Raw genomic sequence first — 14019 nt, 5'->3', positions numbered from 1 at the left:
CATGATCTTACAGTTCATGGGTTTGAGCCCACCTGGGCTCTGTGCTGACAGCTCAGAACCTGGAGCCTGCTTTGGATTGTGTTTTTCTCTCTCTCTGCCCCTCCCCTGCTCATATTGTGTCTCTTCCTCTCTCAAAAAGCATTGAAAGAAAGAAAAAAGAAAGAAGGAAGGAAGGAAGGAAGGAAGGAAGGAAGGAAGGAAGGAAGGAAGATGGGTATGAGAGTGGCTCTCTTTCAGAACCATGAGATCAGCTAATACATGTTAGGAGCTTAGCAGAGCCCCAGGCAAAGAGTAAGGGATCAATATATAGTAACAGTTATTCGGGTTTCCAGGACTAGTCCTGTTTTGGTTGTCTCAGTTTTAACCGTAATTTATTTTTATATTTTTACCTAAAAATCCTTTTTAAGAAGTCATCAAACTTGGGGTACCTGGGTGGCTCCATTGGTTAAGCATCCAACTTCAGCTCATGATCTCATGGTTTGTGGGTTCGAGCCTGCCTTGTGCTCTGTACTGACCTGCTTCACATTCTGTCTCCCCCTCTCTCTGCCCCTCCACTGCTTGTACTCTGTCTCTCAGAAATGAATAAATGTTAAAAAAAAAGTCATTAAACTCTCAGTTTTATTACCACATACATAACCCTCAGACACTTCATTCAGTCTTCAGTTTTTTTCTTTACATGTTTAGTCATTTTTGAGAGAGTGAGCAAGGGAGGACAGAGAGGGAAACAGGATCCAAAGCCGGCTCCATGCTGACAGCAGAGAGCTGATGCGAGCTCGAGCTCACAAACCATGAAATGACTGGAGACAAAGTTGGACGCTTAACCAATGGAGCCACCCAGGTGCTCCCAGTCCTCAGTTCTTTAGAAACTTTATATGTGTTTTTGAAAACACAATTTAGGGACTCATTTTAGAGCAAGTGAAATTCCTGCTTTGGATAGTTGAGTGCTTTAGGAACTCCCTGATTTTCATTTAGCATTTTTTCCTCTAGGTTTTTTTTAATGCTTATTTAGTTTTGAGAGAGAGAGAGAGAGAGAAAACACTCTGAAATAGGCTCTAGACTCTGAGCTGTCCATGGAGAGCCCAACGTAGGGCTTGAACCCACGAACCACAAGACCATGACCTGACCCAAAATCAGAGGCTCACTGAGTCACCTAGGTACCCCTTTTAGTTCCTGTTCTTAATGAAATGACCCTTTCACTGAGGCTCAGACATCACCCCCTTTGTGAGAACCCCACCCCCCGCAGCTCAGACCCTGTTCTTGCAGACCTCCTGTGAAGTGCTTTGTCTCCACTACTAGCGTCAGTCTCTTACTCCAGACTCCGAGCACTTTACTTAGGAGGACCGTCCCCATTGGTTTTAGATCACGAGTGCCCTACCTGTAACAGGTTCTGCTCAGTGAAGGAGCACATTCAGGGGAGGCGTGGGAGGAAAGGAGATAGAGTTTAATTGACCAGCAAGGCTTGCTGGTGTCTGGCAAGAATGGGTAATTGTCAGAAAAGCCAACTACCTATTAGAATCCCTCTGTCAAAGAAAAGGTTGTAGGGAAGGCACCATCTATGCTGAGAAGTTGCTGGGCTTCAGACTCCAGAAGGTTCTAAGTGGTCAGTTTGGCTGCCAGTGCACTTACAGAGAGGACCTGAAGTCTGCCCTGGTACCCCTTCTCGAGTTTGGTTCTGACTTTTCTGTCTTATTCTTTAGGGGCCGGCACAGACTAGATCCCAACAAACAATAGCATTGGCTTTTTTTTTTTTAAGTTTAGTTATTTAATACATTTTGAGAGATGGTAAGTAAGAAGGGGACGGGCAGAGAGAGATGGAGAGAGAGAAACCCCAAGCAGGCTCCACACAGTCAGTACAGAGCCTGACATGGAGCTTAATCCCACGAACCATGATTTCAGGACCTGAGCCAAAATCCAGGGTCTGATGCTTACCCGACTAAGCCACTCAGGCACCCTGGCATTGGCTTTTCCCTTTTTCTTTCTGTAAGTTAAAATCATGGGGTCCAACTCCCTCTTTCCTCTCAGGGGAGAGGTAAACATAGACAGTCTTAAATAAACTTGTCAAAAGTCACATAGAAAGTGGCAAAAACTGGATTAGATCTCTGGCTTTTGAAATTCCAGAGCAGTGTATTGTGATTCTGGGGTTCATCAGAACAGGAAACTCCTAAAACAGTGGAGGTGGTGGCTTCAGCCTTGGTGTCCTGCCGGAGTCCAGCTCCAGCAGGTCCAGGGTCCCCTGAAGGATGGACGGTGTCAGCGAGAGAGAGAAATGAGAGAGCTGCACGTTTCTTTCTTGGTCACCAAGCAGACATCTCTGTTCAGTCTGCTTTTGTGTCCCTTTTTGTTGGTTAAGCAATAACATGACATCAGAAAATAGAAATTGTTTACAGTTTTTAACTCTTAGTGATAAGGTGTTTTAATCATCAAAGGTGTACAGAGACAAATTTTACAGAAGTACTTTTGTAGAATTTATTTTTGGCATCAGTCCCCAAGGTTAAGAAAGCAACAAACCTATCTTATTTTGTACGGGTTGGGTTTTGGCCAATAATTATGACTTTGTTTTTAATTAGTGTGTTATAACTAAATCATGTAATGCATTTACAGTAAGGTAAATTTTACAGTTAAGAGAATAACAAGATGCTTTTAGTAAAAAACAGGATAATATACATATTATTTAAGTTAGTAATGCTAAAACTAAAACATAGGTTAAATTGTATAAAGATAGGCTGGGAGTTATTTTATCTAGCTCATAAACCACAAGAGAAAGAATGCTTATTAACAAGTTGCTAGAGAAAGCCCTTCTTTTGATGTAAGCATAATGGGGGCCCTGTGTGTTGACCTTGCACCTGGGTTTCTAGTTTCTTATCCATCCTCATAGCTGAAGTCAGTACAAGGGAGGGTATTTGGACTTCAATAGCAAAAATATATGCAGCAACTGATGTTCAGTCCTTGTCTGTTTCTTATCTGTAAGTTAGGCTCTTTTTCTCTGGGCCAAAGTTAATTGTGACTCTTGTGTTCTTAGCCCCCCTTATGTTTTGGGTCTGCAAGCTCATTAGAAGAGCCTTTAGCAAACATCTGCAGCACTTTGATCTAAAATCCCTTATGCAGAGGCAGGAATATGCCTTTTCTTATGGGGTAACTGTATGGGGAATATCGGTCTGATTTGGAACATTGTAAGGCCTAATCAACAGCAACAGGCTTAATTTCACATGGGCAGTAGTAGCAGAAGGGGATACCAGTTCCGCCTCTCATGACAGGAGCCATGCAACGTCTGTCATTTCCTTACTGTGACCGTGTCATCCAGCAAGGCCGGTGCAGCTCCCAGCAGTATCCAAAATAAAGACAGTGGTCTGGGTGGTCCTTACCCTGGCTCTGGGTCTTTTCTGTGGTGCACTGCTTCCTGAAAGCAAAGGAGGTGGAGAGCCTCCCACCAGGAGGTGTTGCAAGGACAGAAGGACAGGGCCAAGCAGCTATTAAGCAGCTAAGCATTATTAGTTAAGTAGCAACCAACTTTGAGACTTCAGTGCAGCAAACTGGCTTTCTCTTTGGGCAGCTTGACTCCCTGACCATAGAGCTAGGACAGAGTGGGTCCCACAGAGAGAAAGGGCAGCTGCTGTTTTATTGGGAGCACCATAGCTCTGCCAGGGAAGGGGGTGGGCATGCACTGGGTAAGATCGGCTTGGAGTCCCACCTCTGACTTCCCTGTCCCCAGCGAGCCTTAAACGCAGGAGGGAGCAGGTGACTTTGACTCTCCCAGCCCTGGCTGCCTTCCAGGCATAGAAAGCAGAAAAGCACTGTGGAGGGGGCCTAGCACTGTATGTTCATGGCTCGGGACCGGCTCCTGCAGCCTCAGCATCCCACTCCCCTGGCCTGCACTGCTCCATTTAAGGAGGGACCCAAGAAAGGAGGCTACCATGGTTAGCTTGACCCATAGCTAGAGGGTGGGGGGTGGGGGGCGGGGGGAGCACAGGAATGTGGGAAGGAGAAGGGGCTTTTAAGATAGGAATGACAGGAACAGAGTGAAGGCCAGGAGAGTGTAGGAGATTTCCCAGGGTGGGGCAGTGCTGGCAAAGTGGTGGGCCACAGCCACATTGGGGTTGTCCTGGGCAGGCTCAAACCATTTCTGCAGGCACAGCCCACTGTTCCTGCGCTCAGGGCTTGCCTTGAAGGAGTTATTCCAAATCTTCTCGCACAGGTCAGCTGGGGTGGGGAAGTAATGGGGGAAAGGATGGCAGACGGCCCTTCGAGGGCAGCGGTTCTTCCCTGGGGGAGGAAGGGGGATCAAGGCACACACTTACCTCCTCAGACTCCCACTCTCACTTCCCCATCCTTTGCCCTAGGGGAGCATAGGGAGCTTGCGCTTGCCACCAGGCAGGGACCCCATCAAGCGCCACTTACCCCGACTCCAGTCCCAGTCGCTGTGCCAGTTGGACTTGCAAGTGTAAGATGTGCGACAGTCTTCCCACCACTCTTCACAGTCCTCCTGGCAGAGTGGTACATCCAGAATTCTCTCTCCTGGACCACTCAAGTCCATCTGGGTGCAGGCATAACAAGAGACAAGAATGCTGATAGCAAGGATCTGAAGATGATCAGTAGCTACAAGGGTATTCCACCAGTTACCACGGGAAGATATTCTCTGAGGGAGTCTGTAAGCATTCCTTTACAGATGAGCAGTGAGGGGCACCTGCGTGGCTCAGTCAGTTATGTGTCTGACTCTTGATTTTGGCTCAGGTCATGATCTTATGGTTCATGGGATAGAGCCCTGCATTGGGCTCTGTGCTGAAAGCACAGAGCCTATTTGGGATTCTCTCTCTGCCCCTCCCCTCCTCAAAATAAATAAATAAATAAATAAACAACAACAACAACAACAAAAAAGAAAACAAATGAGAACAGTGAGGCTAAGGAGGCTAAGTAGTTTGGCCCAGGCTACACAGCTTCCAACATACAGAAGGTGGGATTCAATTGTAGTAAAACCTTGGATTGTGAGTAACTTGTTCTACAAGTGTTTCAGAAGAAAAGTAAACATTTCTAATAAATTTTAACTTGATAAATGAGTAATGTCTTGCAATACAAGTAGTATGTGACATGGAATGTCACATGATCGAAACTGAGAAAATGGTTGTTGAAATTCCCTACTTTGCTATACAACTGCTTTGGATGGCAAGCATGTTTCCAGAATGAACTATGCTTGCAAACCAAGGTTTTACTTAGTCCCTTATCCTAAAGTTCTCATCTGTGCTCCCCTCTGCTGCTCTCCAAGGCCAGAGGTGGCTTTCTCTCCACTTTTTTCCTGAACCTGGCCTCTGACTCTGCTCTGGTCCATAGGGGGACAGCATGTCCTGCTCCTTCTGGCCCCATGGAGTTCAGGCTCTTAGTAACAGGGCCCTGTGTGGATGTGCCTCCTGCCTCCCCAGCCCAGTCTTCTGACCTTCTGGATCCAAGGCCCCAGGTTTGGGGAGCACTCATAGAAGCAGACAGCCTGGTTGAAGTGCTTCTCACAGCCTGGCATCATCAACCCGCAGTGAATCAAGCTGAAGTTGTAAAGCAGGGACACATCGAGGTGGGCTTCCCAGCTTGTGCTGGCCGTGCAGCAGGCATTGTCCTTCCAGGGAATGCACTGAAGGTGGAGGAAGAAGCAAAAGCCAGGGGGTTGGATAAGAGGCAGGAGATTTAGGAGTGTCCAGGGCAGAGAGGTAAAAATGTGCCTTGGAAAGACGCTTGGGCAAATGGGATGTCTTCAGGCTAGCAATGTCCATCTAGAAGAAATGCTGATAATATGTCAATATTCATAGCCAAAGGGCACCTGCACACTGATCTCCGTGCCATAGGCTGCTGCAGTTCCCTAGAAACAGGATTTCCAGGATCTCAGCTCCTCATGGGCAGCAGAGGAAGCCCAGGAGACCCAGGGAAATGTGGGGCTGCACTGGGTGGGAGGGACCAGAGCTGAGAAGAGCTCATAGGTTAAAAAAAAAAAAAGGCTCCATAACTCCTCCTGTGTCCCTGTCAGTTGTCTTTAGGGACCTAGGGAGGGGTCATTTGAGTCATAGGTCTCCCTGCCTATGGGTAGGAAGGCTTAAGAAGGAGGACCTTATTTATTCAAATGTATGCTGAATGAGTGATGGTCCTCTCAGATCTCCATCTGCCCCTGCTTCCCAAGTGGGCGGGCAGCTCAGAGATTGGAACATGGAACACTCAACAGTTACGATCTCAAAAGGCCAAAGTGTCCCTCCAGTGGTCTTTGCCCAAATCCCAATGTAAGGAACCAAATGAGTCAGGGCTAGCGGTGGTTCAGAAACCATCTTGGCATTTGTGCCCCTTCCCTGATCTGCTGAAGCAGCCTCAGTCCCATCCCCAAGCAAGGTCTGGCGTTTATACCTCTTCGTAGAGCTTGTCTTCCGGGCCAGGCTTCTGCTTGTGGTGTTTGGTGTTCATGCAGACATTGAGCAGTTTGTCCCCGGCCCAGATGGGTGCCACTGTCCACAGCCCTAACAGGAGCTGCCACCACCGTTCCATGGCCTACTGCAAAGAGGAGACCCACTTGCTTGTGTGAGAGACAGGATACCTGCTCCATTCCTTCTACTGTCCCAGGGATTGAGTATGGGTTTCAAGTCTCCCTCAAGTGACCAGGACACTCTGGCTACTCCTAGGACCTAGCATCATAAAATGTCAGGGCAGGTGGAACAAACCTGAGAGTTTTGACACCCAACCTCAATGGATGGGGACACATAAATGAAATATCAGGAAGAGACCAGTCCTGAGGTAAGGGAGGGTTGAGTGGAATGGCTCTAGCCTGTTCTATGGGGGAGCTTTTCTTGGTTCCTCCCCTTCCAAGGCAGACTTTCCAAGTCTGTGACATATGGGCCGGGAATTCAGAGCTTTAATTCTGGGTAAGGAACAGAGCAAATAAACAGATTCTACAGGGGACAGAGGGCATGGTGGGATTTGGTAGTGTTACAAGTGCAATCCTTACACAATTGAAGGCCAGCCCTGATGGCAGCCCCTCTAACCCATCTCCAACCCTCCAGAGCAGGAGCCTGGGCACCTAGCAGCCTTGTGGGCACCTCTGAGCTAGGGAGCATGCCCAGTCAGATGTGCCAGTCTTGCACACCCAAAGTCAGGTCTTCACCACAGCAGTGAGAAGGCTGACTTCTCCTTGTTGAGCATTATATTTCCCACTCTGTTCTGGGCAGTACTGGTAACGTGAGAGAAGGGAACAAGAGACAAAAAGGAGAGAGGCAGAAGAGCACCCTGGCTTAAATGCCCAGTGCTGGGGAAACCAAGCTCCCTCAGTCTTCCCCCCCAAGTGCCTTTGGCTCCTACAGTCCTTCAGACCCTGTAGGAGGGACCATGGACCCATCAAAGTGAAACTGAAAACCTCTGGTCTCACCTGAGTTTAGAGCACCAAGCAGGCTGGGGATGGGGACCCCATCCCACCTTCCAAGCCCCCCCTCAAGTTCAAATCTGTGGCTGCCCCCACCTCCAGTCTCAGGCACAGCTGCAGCCATCCAAGTATCATTAAAGAATTGGGTGCATCAGGGGACTAGAAGTAAGATGCTGCCCCTCCTAGAGCTCTCTTCATACTTACTTTCAAAGAAGGAGCTGCTCCCTCCCACCTCCAGAGATTGGAGGCTGCCATCTTGCCCATTTATCACCCACTCCACTTCCTACCAGTCCAGGTGCAAATACAGAGCTCCAGGTGGCTCCAGTTAAACACATCCATCTCACCGAGGTTAAAGGGCCTTCTGAGGTTGGAGTCCGAGGCTTTCACTTTCTCAGAGAAGCAGAGACCAGGTAGGAGGTAGGATCCCGGGCTCTGGTCAGTTGCTGACTTCCGCTCTTGGCTCTGCTCCTTGCCAGATGGATGACCTGGAGAAAATGGCAAACTCTCTAAGTTTTCCTATCTGCAGAGAGAGGAGGAGTGCTGGCAGAAAGCAGCAAAAGAGAAAATACACCAAAAGGACTTGGCATCGTGCCTGACCCAGAGTAAGTCTTAACAACTTTAATTCTTTTCCTTTATCCTGTGCAGTGTTTCTCGCCCTGGTCCGCAGCTCTACCTGACCCTTTGTCAGTTCAGGTACCCCCTGGTGGCTTGAGTAGCAGTGACTTCTGTCAGCCCCCAGGAACTAAGGTTCCTGCTTGAGAACAGACAGTGACCCAGAGATAAAGTGGGGCTTTGGAGACCCAAGAATTTAAATGTGTGACCAAAGCCAAAACCAACAAAACCAAAAAAGTCCCTCTACAACCCATGGAGTAGCATCCCTTAGCATGCGGAGACCCCTGTCCTGTGAAATAGTCTCTGAGTGTCCTCAGTAGTGATAATGTTCACAAGAAAGTCCTTCTCAACAAGGAGAAGCTGGGAAGCTTGGACAGAACTTTTGGGAGAGTCCCAAAGATAATGAAAATACTGGAAAAGGAGTCCTCCGTGCCTGTTTTTTGAACCCAGTTTCCTCTCCAAGGGACAAGCAGTCAAAGTGACCATACATAGGAAATGAAAACAATAAAAGCATTTTTATAATTGAGGGAAACAAAAGCCCATTCTGTATCGCTCAGCTACGTCATTGATGTGCACGCATGAATCAGTCATTATGCCGGAAAGTGGAGTCCTCCACACCGTGGTAATGACAGCCACTGAGGACTGAGAATCACAAAGGACCCAGGCGCTAGTCTGGGGTCTTTGCTATATGGTCTGATTCACCCTTAGAAACAACGCCCAAGCTGAATACCCTCCTTGATTTAGCTATGGGGAGTCTGAGGCTCAGCTGGGGAGGGGGAGACCTAGGATCTGAACTCAGGTCAACACCCCATATCTAATGCCTAAGGACCAGCTGATGGGGGCAACCTCCAAGTCTGAAGGGAGAGGTGCCATCCAGATGAAGTCTGATTTTTAAAAAGTCAAATGCTGTAATCAGATTGTGTGTTGGGAGGCATGTGCCAGCTTTATTTGGGAACGGTAATGGTTACTGGCCCAGCCTCCCAAGTCCTTGCCTTAAGCAGAGTCAGTGGTCCCCCTTTTAGGGTCGAATACCAAACAGTAACTGCATTTCTGCAGCATCTTTCCACCAGCATCCACTCAGCAGGGGCAGAGCAGACAGGTCTGTCCTGTTCAATTTCTAATAAACACTCCCAGGCAGTAAGCCTTGATGGGGAAAGTGTGTTGGGGTTTAACAGTGAGTTTCCCAGGACTGTGGATGTGACAGGGACAAGAATCCAGAAATGAAGCACAGAAGTAATTATGGAAATGGAAAATAGGTCCTCTGATAAACGTCCTTCACGTGGAGGGAAGGAGGACAAGGAGGGGCTGGCTAACAGTCATTAGGACAAGGCTGTAGGAAATGAGCTAAAATTACAGTCTGCGCAGGTGCAGGGGAGGGGAGGGATTATGGAAGCTGCCTCTCAGAACCACCAGGCCAACATCTGCTCTAGCAACAAGGCAGTTAGCAGCCCTTGAGGAAAACTCATTTTTGCTTTATTGTGATTGAGTCTTCCAGAGAAATCTGTTTTGTAACTGAAAGCTGCTAAATTAAAGCTGGCTGTGGATGAAGCCATTTGAGGCTGCTGACCCCAAACAATTTTGCTCTAAAGAAACAAAACAGAACACTTAAATTGACGAGAGCAGAGCAACTCTCGGAAAGTGGCTCTCAGAGGTCTGAGGGGAGGGAGAGCTGGGCAGGATGGCCCAGCCCCCAGCAGGCCACAGCACACGCAGGGCAGTAGTCACTCTCCAGCTCTCTCCCTGCTTGTGAGGTCACCCAAGGTGCCCAATCCCACTGACTTCTGAGAGCTGACTAAGAAGCCAGAGAATTCATGCCAGGAATCTTCTGATGAGAATCTAAAGTCAGAGGCCAGTTGAGGGGGACATTGGTGATTCGGAGTTCTTAATGGGTCTTATGAGTCCTTTTCACCCCAAAAATCTATTGGCCATCTTTGACTCAACTCTTAATTGGTTTGTGGGTAAGGCAGGTTTGTTGTTTATCTATAGCCCTCCTTCCCTCCACATACTTTCCATCCTCAAACTATTGATTTAACTTCCTAAGTATCTTTTTAATTAAAAAAAGAGAAAGCTCATTTTCAGCTTTCAATAGTCTCTTAAGTTCTGCATCCCTCTCTTAGGGTTGGGGGGGAGGGGGGAGGGGGGTAGACAGGTGGTGGTGATGGTGGAGGACACTTGAGGGGAAGAGCACTGGGTGTTGTATGGAAAACAATTTGACAATAAAATATTATGGGGAGAAAAAAAAAGAGAAAGCAAGTGCATGATCAGGGGAAGGGCAGAGAGAGAGAGAGAGAGAGAGAGAGAGAGAGAGAGAATGCTAAGCAGGCTCTGGGATATCAGCACAGAGCCCAACGTGTGGGCTCCATCCCACGAACCGTGAGATCATGACATGAGCCAAAATCAAGAGTTGGACACTTAACTGACTGAGTCACCCAAGCGCTGCCCCCCCACCCCCCAACAAAGGATCTCTTCAATTCAAATTCTTTTGTTCCTGTTTCTCCCTGATTTCTGGTGTGTGACCATGTCTTGCCTCAATTACTGCAACCACCTATTACCTGGCTCCCTTGCCCCCTTCCAAAACCTTTATCCAAGCAGCAGCCAGAATGATCTAATTTCCCAGTATTTTATTATGAAAGTTTTCAAACATAATGAAAGTTGAGAGAATTTTACAGTGAACCCCCATATACCCTCCACCTCGATTTTACTGTTACCCTTTCACTATATTTGTCCCACATCTAGCTAGCATTCCAGCCTTCTAGTCATCCATCAGTCTTCCTTTTTGTCACGCATTCCTAAGTAAGTCACAACATTCATATACTTCCTTCTAAATAATTTGTGCAACCTTATCATTGACCACACTGCAGGTTCAGTATTTGCCTGCAGTTTTTTTTTTTCCCCTTCATAATGATCTTCTTAAAATGTAAACATGATTAGGGGCACCTGGGTGGTTCAGTTGGTTAAGTGTCCGACTCTTGACTTCGGCTCAGGTCATGATCTCACTGTTCGTGAATTTGAGCCCTGTGTCCAGTTCTGTACTGATATCTCGGAGCCTGCTTGGCTGCTTGATTCTTTTTCCTTCTCTCTCTGCCCCTCTGCCCCTGCCCTGGTGTTGTTCCTCTCTCTCTCTCTCTCTCTCTCTCTCTCTCTCTCGCTCTCTCTCTCTCTCTCTCTCACACACACACACACACACACACACACACACACACACACACTAAATAAATTTATTTTTTAAAAAAAAGAAGGTAAAGATTAAGCTGCTCCCATGTTTAAAACCCTTCTAGGCTTAAAGTGAGCCCTAAATCCTTAACATGTCACAAGAACCATGTTGTATTTGGTCCCTATTTACCTTCACATGCTAACCGTGGTCCCCTCTCTCACCGGCCCTGCAGGCAATCCTCACCGCTCACATCCCTAACTGCCCAGCGCTCTCCTCTGCCTGCTTGTTCTCTGTGGCCAGTAACTCCTGCTGGCTCCTGAGCTCAGAGGACAGATGGCTTCTCAGGGAACTTGTGGTTCCCCTCGGACTGGTGGATTGTTTGCTTGGGGTCTTCTGCTTGTCACTGCCATGGAGTTGACCACAGGAGTGCTCACAGTACCAAGCAGAGCGCCTGGCCCAGAGTGGCTGGTCAACACATGTTTGCTGAGGAAATGAGCAGAAAATGCCTGCATAGAATAAAACTACCCACACTGTTTTCGTTCACATGCTTCCCTAGGTTAATCTGACCTGCCCCCTCTCTTTGCCCTTTCCTCTTCCCTCCCTTCCTTTATTCCATCCTCACCTGGAGTTTAAAATGACTTCTCATTATCTGTTCCCTATCCTCTCTCCTCACCAACGTCTCTCTCTCCCTTTCTTCCCCCCTCCGCCTTCCCTCCCCCTCAACGGTCTTCCTCACCCTCTGACTTCCACATGGGGACACCTGCAGTTTCTGATGAGTTCTGTGAGATCTCAGTGTGTTAATGCCGGGCCATTTCATCACCACGTGAAGAGACCACTTTCTAGGTTTAACCACAACAAAAGGAAATGAGTGTGAAGCCTGTCAAGTGTTGAAGGGAGTCCAAGTAGGTTGAGATAGAAAAACATCAAAGTCCCACCAGCAAGTGATTAACTGAAAATCAGAGCTAGAAAAAAGATATCACAAAGAACAAATATCTTTACTCTCCTACTCATTTTTCTTCTTAGGCTGCTAGATTCTTCTCTCTTCAACACGTTTTCCCCAGTGCCAGTGTCTCATTGTGATGCTCAAACCGGGGTGCTGCTGGGCATCTGGGAAATAGGTTTTAAGAAATAATTAAGGTTTGCAGTTTTAAAATGTGCAGTTGAGATCAATACACGGTCTCTTTCAATCCTCCCAACATCCCTCCCCCCGAATATCTCTTGACCCGAAGTTTCACCCTAGCTACAAACCAGTCTTTCTTCTAAGCCTTGCTTCCTAAAAGTCCTGCGAATGTCACTGTGGCTTCTTTGTGTCACCTCACAATCATTTCTGAACCCCTGCTATTCAGCTTCCACTCACCAACCCACAGAATCCACTCTTGCCAACTTCACGAGTAACCTCCAAAATTTTCTACCCAATGGGAAGGGTCATTCCATATCATAGATGACCTCTCAGCTTCCTTTGACCAGCAGAATCCCTCCTGCCTTCTTAAAACTCATCTCTTCCTTGACCCCCAGGGCTCTGCTTTGTCCTGGTTTCCCCCCAACATCTCAGCATGTTCCTTCTCTGTCTCCTTGGTAGGCTCCATATCCTCCACCTGCCATTTAAGTCTTGTTTTGAACACTCTCCTTGGGCCTCTTTTCTTGTTTTAGCCTTAAAATTTTAACTACAACCCTATCCTTCCTGGAAGAGAAAGAGACAGGAGTTCCAAGCACCAGCTAAACTGAACTATCTTTAATGCTTTCCACATTCTCTGGCCAGTCTTGCTCCAGGCCTTGACACATGCTGTCCCCTTTTCCTTGGGACCTTGCCCCTCTCCTCAATACCCTTACTGCCTCTTCTCAGACACGTTATATTTAGGTCTCAGATTGGAGCAGTCCATATTTAAGGAAGTCCAAGTCTAAGTTAGGTGTCCCTCCTGGTGCTCTCACAACCCGTGGGTGATCTTGATTATGATGCCAAACTCGCCTGGAATTGCCTGCTGACTTACATGTTCCCTACAGGTCTGAAAGCTCCTGGACCAGGGGAGACTGTGTCTGTCAGTTTTACAGCTGTCACTGAGTGCCTGGTACAGGGTAGACACTCACTAGGTGTTCACTGAATGAACAAGTAATTCTTTTTGATAAGAAAGAGGCTCTTTCATGATTCATTTTTACTAAGAAGCATACCAGGACAAATTCTAGGAAGCCACAGAGTTTTTATGATTAGAGTTATAAGAGTTATGTATATGTGGTTTACAAGCTTATGGATGTCCACCTTTTTTATGGTTTATCTGTCCCTCATTCATTTCTTATTAATAAGTGACTTATGCTTTGGAGGTCTCATCTGGCTCCTCTTCTTGACTCCCTACAGCTCTGTTAACAATGAACTTTGGCAAATGTGGCTGGTGAATTGTTTTGCTCTAAGGCATGTACACAATTTCAAGTTGAAAGAATGGAATTGGATCAGCTTATATTTCACAGACTAAAAGAAATATACACATACAAATATAAACTAGATTTGTGTTAGTCTTTATGTCTTGGTCTTGGTCTTACATTGAAAATATCGGAGACAATGCACAGAAGGATTGGAAGGTCCATCATGTGTTTTGTGGTTTGTGGAAAGAGTGGTAGAAAGTGAATCATTTGAAGTTGGCAAACATTTGACTCCTATTCCCTTGTGCCTACAAATGACAAGGTAAAGATGGGAAAAATCAATTTTGCAAGAGACTGGGTAAATTGCCTTCTGGTAATGCAATGATTAAGCAGCTGTCATTTCTAGAAAAGTGAATTTTGTGATTCTTCCATGACCTCTATTAGAAACCACTATGATAGACCATTATGAGGAGTTCTTGAATGTATTATGTTTACTTAAGACTTAATTCTCTGGAAAAAATGT

The 14019-nt window shown here is 46.9% G+C and overlaps 1 protein-coding gene across 1 annotated transcript; it reads right to left on the bottom strand.

Annotated features, from left to right (window-relative positions):
* Positions 1-3214: 3214 nt before the first annotated feature.
* IZUMO1R (IZUMO1 receptor, JUNO) lies at positions 3215-7736 on the bottom strand. Its single transcript, XM_029914884.1, has 5 exons — positions 7723-7736; positions 6373-6513; positions 5426-5614; positions 4396-4531; positions 3215-4260 (listed from the first exon to the last, which is right to left on the bottom strand). Exons 2-5 carry the CDS (start codon positions 6508-6510, stop codon positions 3992-3994), a joined length of 732 nt encoding a protein of 243 aa, XP_029770744.1. The 5' UTR covers positions 6511-6513; positions 7723-7736; the 3' UTR covers positions 3215-3991.
* Between the last annotated feature and the right edge of the window lie 6283 nt (positions 7737-14019).

This window comes from Suricata suricatta, chromosome 11 (genome assembly GCF_006229205.1).
Source record: "Suricata suricatta isolate VVHF042 chromosome 11, meerkat_22Aug2017_6uvM2_HiC, whole genome shotgun sequence".
Lineage (NCBI taxonomy): Eukaryota > Metazoa > Chordata > Mammalia > Carnivora > Herpestidae > Suricata > Suricata suricatta.
The sequence above is the reverse complement of the archived record's forward strand: the minus strand, read 5'-3'. Positions and strand labels throughout refer to the sequence as shown.

Coding starts and splice junctions, on each gene's coding strand:
- IZUMO1R (XM_029914884.1), bottom strand. CDS start 6,510: ATGGAACGGTGGTGGCAGCTCCTGTTAGGGCTGTGGACAGTGGCACCC. Junction 5,615..6,372: donor AAGACAAGCTCTACGAAGAG/GTATAAACGCCA, acceptor CTCCACCTTCAG/TGCATTCCCTGGAAGGACAA. Junction 4,261..4,395: donor CGACTGGGACTGGAGTCGGG/GTAAGTGGCGCT, acceptor TTCCTCCCCCAG/GGAAGAACCGCTGCCCTCGA.